The 5,629-nt window shown below is 47.5% G+C and overlaps 1 protein-coding gene across 1 annotated transcript; it reads left to right on the top strand.

Annotated features, from left to right (window-relative positions):
• Window positions 1-3,607: 3,607 nt before the first annotated feature.
• On the top strand, window positions 3,608-5,118 carry LOC123048950 (uncharacterized). The gene is made up of 5 exons (XM_044471961.1): window positions 3,608-4,013; window positions 4,127-4,213; window positions 4,324-4,434; window positions 4,520-4,720; window positions 4,810-5,118. The coding sequence occupies exons 1-5, from the start codon at window positions 3,708-3,710 to the stop codon at window positions 4,936-4,938; spliced, it is 834 nt and encodes a 277-aa protein (XP_044327896.1). The 5' UTR covers window positions 3,608-3,707; the 3' UTR covers window positions 4,939-5,118.
• The last annotated feature ends 511 nt before the right edge of the window (window positions 5,119-5,629 follow it).

Here is a 5,629-nt window from a genome sequence, read left to right as displayed (position 1 = left end):
TAGCTATTGCCAAAACGGCACCTCCAACTCGCACACACGGCGCAACCCATGCACATCTATGCTGCCTCGGAGTCGGAGGTGAGCGCAGTAGCGCATGCTGCTCTGTGGTGGTTGTTGCTCCTTCGCCGTGGTGAGTTCTGTATATTTATTGACCGACGATAATTCTAGAGAGTACGAAGCTGTGGGACCATCGAGAAACTACCAGGTGAACAGCAAGGCGCTAACACGTCCAGGTTAATATATACGTGTCTACAGTCATAATGATAAACACATGCATGCAGACACAACAAATTTTTACAACGGCCTACTGCATGCATTAAGCGGTCGTGAGAGTTGCATGCACGTGATCACATCATCAATTCAACCATGCATGCACAGAAAAATCCAAAATCCTAACAAACAATCATCTGAACCAAAATGCTAAAGACACCCCAAGTGCACATGAGAAAATGTTAACAAAATTTTGACCGAAGGCCTATGGCCACACGCGTTTTCTACCCTGTAGCCTCCCAAACAAATGCACGTGTCAACAATTGATAGGCCTCTCAGTCCCCATCAGCCAAGTGGCGAGACGTGGGGGCAAAAACCTCCCCAGATATAGAGGTTTGGTTATGAGCGTACAAAAAGGTATTATAACATAGTCGTTGTATGCGTGCAATCGTCAAAATTTATAGAGCTCGCTCCAAAAAAGAGATTAACCTCCAAATATGGATGTTTTTTTTAACATCTCCATATATGGATGTTGGGAGGCCTGATTTGTGGCATGCTCTATTGCCAACAACCCATGCGGGAGAAAAGCTTCATCTTCTCTCTTCGTGCCACGATTGGGTTTCTGCCACACCACCGGCCTATAGAATAACCAGTGAGGGGGCGACATGACCGCTAGCTGCTCGCCCTAGTCCGTTTCTCCGCATACCCGAGGCAGCCCGTCGATGGTCGCCACACAATATAATCTGACGCCAAGCCGTCCGCCTCCCCTGACAATATAAGCCCGACGGCGAGGCATCCCCATCGACCTAGCCCTAGCTAGCTCCTCCTCCTAGCCACCATTGCCTTCTCCGCCTCACCTACCCATCGCCGTTTTTTCCAGAATCTTGAGAATCAGACCTCCCCACATATTCTTCCAGAATTTTTAAGACTTGTTTTTTCACAATCGTACTTAATTAGGGTCTAAGTCAAGATATGGATTCAAAATTATGGGAGAGTCTAAGAGAAAGTCTGATTCTCAAGATTTTGAGAGAATCAGCCAAATGATCTGAGCCTATAACTGTTTTCAGATCGATCTAATCAAGAGTCTCCTCTAAACCTCCCCTCTCCCACAATCCATCCCTACCCTAACTTTTAACCATTTGGCATGGCCCTTGCCACAACTGCCAGTCATCACCAACGCACGGACACGAACTACATGGAAGAGCAAGCACAACCATAAATCTATGTCACAATAATTAACTAGCCATGGCCATCTATATCCTTGATTTTTTTCCTATATTAGCAAAAGAAAAATAAATGTCTATCAATCATCCAAACAAAGTGCTAAAATTTAATAACCAGGCTTTACAATGGATGCGAATTAAGAGCAACTCCAATAACTTCCATCTGACGAACGTTTGCTGGAAAGGATTGGCATTTGTGAATGTTTTAGATAGCAAATTTAGTTGTATAGGTTGGCAATTTCTGAAAAGAAGAGAAATTTTACGGCAAAAAAGGATAGGATTTGTCATCTCCTACTAGGTAAAGTTGCCACAAAAACCGTTCGTGAGTTATCATTACCGAAAAGCTATCATTTACGGGGAGTTCAGGCAACAGTTTTGGTAGTCCTGGTTTTTTAAGGGATCTTGTATACCCCCCTCCCTAGCCAACTCCCCTCACGTTTACGGGGATATGAACTTTCCCGTATAATTGGCGGACAGGAAGCTGCTTAAATTTTCACGAGAGAAGGCTCTCACACCGCCGCCACGCCGGGCCACCGACACCACGTCACCACCGCACCGCCCCGCAACGGGCCATGCCACCACGCCGCCCCGCACTTCCGGCCACCATCGCACATGTCATTGACTTGCGGACCCTAGGCAATTACTTAGGCTTGTTTAATAAAAAAAGATATGATGTTTACGAGAAATAAGAGAAATAGTCATCAGGCAACTTCCCCTTAATTTTTTAGTGATATGGCGTGCGAGGAGGCTTTAAAAAGGATGAAATGAGGCAATGCGATGGAACCTGATTGTATACCATTGAGGTGTGGAGAGGCCTGAGAGACATAATGATAGTATGGCTAACTAAGCTTTTCAACCTCATTTTTCGGGCAAACAAGAAAGGTGCTTCTATCATCCCAGGTTCCAGTGCCCCGGTCAGGCTCGGTGGCGCGATGCGAATTCAAGACCCGCTCCGTAACTAAAGACCTGACTAGTGACACGCCGCGCTGCCTGCCGAGCAGCCGCGGCTCACGTGCTGTCACCATGTTCATCGATCATTGCTTGTCCCTACTCCCCTACCCCGTCACACGGGGAAAAAGAGTGGTCTCCGTTGCCGTCTGCTGTCACCAGGCCGGCCCATGCAGTAGGGACCTCCTATACCCCGCGCTCTCTGTGCGCCAGGAGAAATCACAGCGCACCCGTTTGGGTCGGCCCATGTCCGGGCGCCCTGTTTTTTTTTGTTCTATTTTCTACTTTAAATTATGTGTGATTATCCAAATATTTAAAAATGAATTTTTTTAAATAAATTATTTAATAAATCATAAAATGTCTGTGGATTCAAAAAATGTTCAAAATTTTGTAAAAAATATTTACTTATTCAGAAAATGGTCAAAAATTTGAAAACATATGTTCGGGAAATCTAAAAATGTTCATGATTTTTTAAAAAGTTCATGTATTAATTTTTTTCGTCAATTCAAAAAATGTTCATGAATGAAAAAATATCCTGAAAATTCAAAAACTGTTTGTGACTTATAAAATAGTGTAATCATTCATAAAGTATTCGCTGATTCAAAAAATGATCATGCGTGTCAAAAAAGTTCATTAAATAAAAAAATTCGTGAATTCCAAAATTTGTTCCACCAATTTTAAAAAAATGTTTGCCGATTCACAAAAGTGTTTAAAAAAATGTTCAAAGTTTTTTTAAAATATTTGCAAATAATATAAAATGTTCATCAATTCAAAAAATGTTCTTGATTTTATAAAAGTGTTCATGAATTTGAAAAATGTTCACGATTTCAAATATTTGCATGAGTTTAAAAAATGTTTGTGATTTCAAAAATTGTTCATGATCTCATGAAATTGAGAGCGATAGTGTATCTCGGTGATGCTTGGTCATGACCATCGGAGATTATGGTTATTATTTTTCTCCCGTTCCCACGCACGGATCATTTTGCTAGTATCTATAACAACTTCAATAATCTTAAGGTCATCTCCCAGGGATAGAAACGACATGCGTTCGTTCATAAGAGCGAGTGTCTGTGTGTATGTGAAAGTTTACGTTTGTATTGTGTTTTTATTTTATTTTCATAAAAATCGTTAGACTGCATTTCCTGAAAAATATCCAAAGCAAACACCCAGAAAGGTGGTCCCATCATTCCAGGTTCCAGTGGCCCGATCAGGATGTCACCCACCCGGGTCATCGGCCACCGCTTGTCCCTAGTCCGGTAGTCCCCCTACCCCGTCACACGGGGAAAAGGAGTGGTCTCCGTTTGCCGCGTGCCGACCTCAGCAACGATGGGCACGGGCACGGGCACGGCACTAGGGCCGGCCATGGCCGCCGCCGCCTCCAGCACGGCCCACCGGCCTCGGCCGCTGCCTGCCGCGGCGACCGCGAATCGCAGCGCCAGTCGCCCCACCGCCTCCGCGCCGCCCGGGAGAACGCTGGTCTGCTCCGCTCCCCGGCAGTCGAGGCCGCCGCGGCGCGCCGTCGCGACCACGGCCCGGGCGGCGGAGGCCGGGGCGCCGTCGTCCACCTCGCCGGACGCCGTCACCTACTCCTCCAGCATCGACACCGACATGCCCCTCTACGAGCCCCTGGGGGTAAGCGTCAGACATCGATCGATCTCCGCTTTGGGTGTTTGGAATTCGATGAAATCACGGCTCGAATTGATTGATTGATTCATCGTGCGTGCGCGGACTGGCTCTGCCTGCAGGTGTCGTTCGACGAGTACCTCCAGGACCGCCCCCGCGTGTTCCGCGCCATGTTCCCCGACGAGAGCCGGAGCCAGCAGCTCAGCGATGTAACTGAAATTACTGAATCTTCTATCTTGTCCCCCCCGCAGGGAAGTGGGGGGAGGGAGGACGACGGTGGCGTTGCGGCTGATCGATCGATTGTCTATTTCTTGCGCAGGAGGAGTGGAGGATCCAGATGCTGCCGCTGGAGTTCCTCCTCATCACCGTGCGCCCCGTCGTCGTGATGCAGCTGCGCAACCGCAACGCCGGCGGGCTCGACCTCCGAATCGTGCGTATACAGCCCTCCAATTCTATCTATATCCGCACGACTGCAAGTTTACAATGTGCTGCTCTTGTCTGGGCTGTGAATGCAGACCGAGTGGGAGCTGAGGGGGCTGGACAGCGGCTACACGCCGGCGAGCTTCGACCTGGGCGTGCGGGGGTCGCTCTACGCGGACAGGGGACAGCGGCGCGGCAGCCGGCTGAGGGGCCACCTGGAGATCTCCATCACCGTCGCCCTCCCGCCGCCCCTGCGCATCGTGCCAGAGGCCATCCTCCGGGGCGTCGCCGAGTCGGTAAGCATCGCCTTATGTTGTGCCTAACAAAATCTCTGTTATCTGTTCTCGCCGAGAGAAATGTGGAACTGAAAGCTTGGAGCGTGCAGGTCCTGTCGACGCTTGCCGAGAGGATGAAGCGGGACGTGGACGTCGGCCTCGTCGCCGACTTCCGGAGGTTCCGGCTGGAGAAGGCGGCCTCCAGAGCGGCGGTGGCGAGAGCGGACAGCAAAGCCTGAAGGCTCGCTCGTGTTTTCTTGTTGGGGATTCGTTCCAAGGATTGTTTTTGCAAGATCCTGTGATGTTGCGTGCGATACATACATATGCATTCCCGTGTATAGAGTTCGATTCGAAGTACCTGTAGGCCCTTTCTCTGGTGTCAAAAAAACTTGAACCAAAGTTCATGATCCTTTAAAAGATGTCCGACTTTCTCGTGCCGATGGACTAACATGACCCAAATACGGGGTCTGATCTTATACGAGGTCCATGATGTTTCTCCCGCGATTTTTCTAAATTTTATAGGTTCATATACGGGGTCTGATCTGCAGCATACGAATTCGCCCCGCAAATCTGATCTGCAGCTAACTGTAAATGCGTTTTCCGGGTTAGACTTTTACGGAGTTTGCTAGAGATGCTTTAAACCAAACACACCCTGAAACTTTCAGGTAAGCTACTCAAGAAGGATGCTCTAAACTAAACACACCCTGAAACTTTCAGGTAAGCTACTCAAGAAGGATAAACATGTGGCGTGATTTGTTACCTTTTAAACTCATACACTATACATTGCAAATAATAGTTTTGTTCCACCTTATTGTGGTGTTTCGTTCTTGTCAAATGGAAATCATTTTAGTACTGCTGAAGCTAGGAATTTTTCCTCTGAACGAAACATAATTATATATTTTGATCAGCTGAAGTCTAATTTCAATATTT

This window comes from Triticum aestivum, chromosome 2D, assembly GCF_018294505.1.
Source record: "Triticum aestivum cultivar Chinese Spring chromosome 2D, IWGSC CS RefSeq v2.1, whole genome shotgun sequence".
Classification (NCBI taxonomy): Eukaryota; Viridiplantae; Streptophyta; class Magnoliopsida; order Poales; family Poaceae; genus Triticum; species Triticum aestivum.
Note: the sequence above shows the minus strand (reverse complement) of the source record. Positions and strands in the feature narration are given on the sequence as shown.

Bases quoted from the DNA above. Each gene is read 5' to 3' on its own strand.
- LOC123048950 (XM_044471961.1), top strand. From the start codon at position 3,708: ATGGGCACGGGCACGGGCACGGCACTAGGGCCGGCCATGGCCGCCGCC. The intron at 4,435-4,519 runs GTGCGTATACAG...CTGTGAATGCAG, and splicing joins GCGGGCTCGACCTCCGAATC to ACCGAGTGGGAGCTGAGGGG. The intron at 4,721-4,809 runs GTAAGCATCGCC...TGGAGCGTGCAG, and splicing joins TCCGGGGCGTCGCCGAGTCG to GTCCTGTCGACGCTTGCCGA.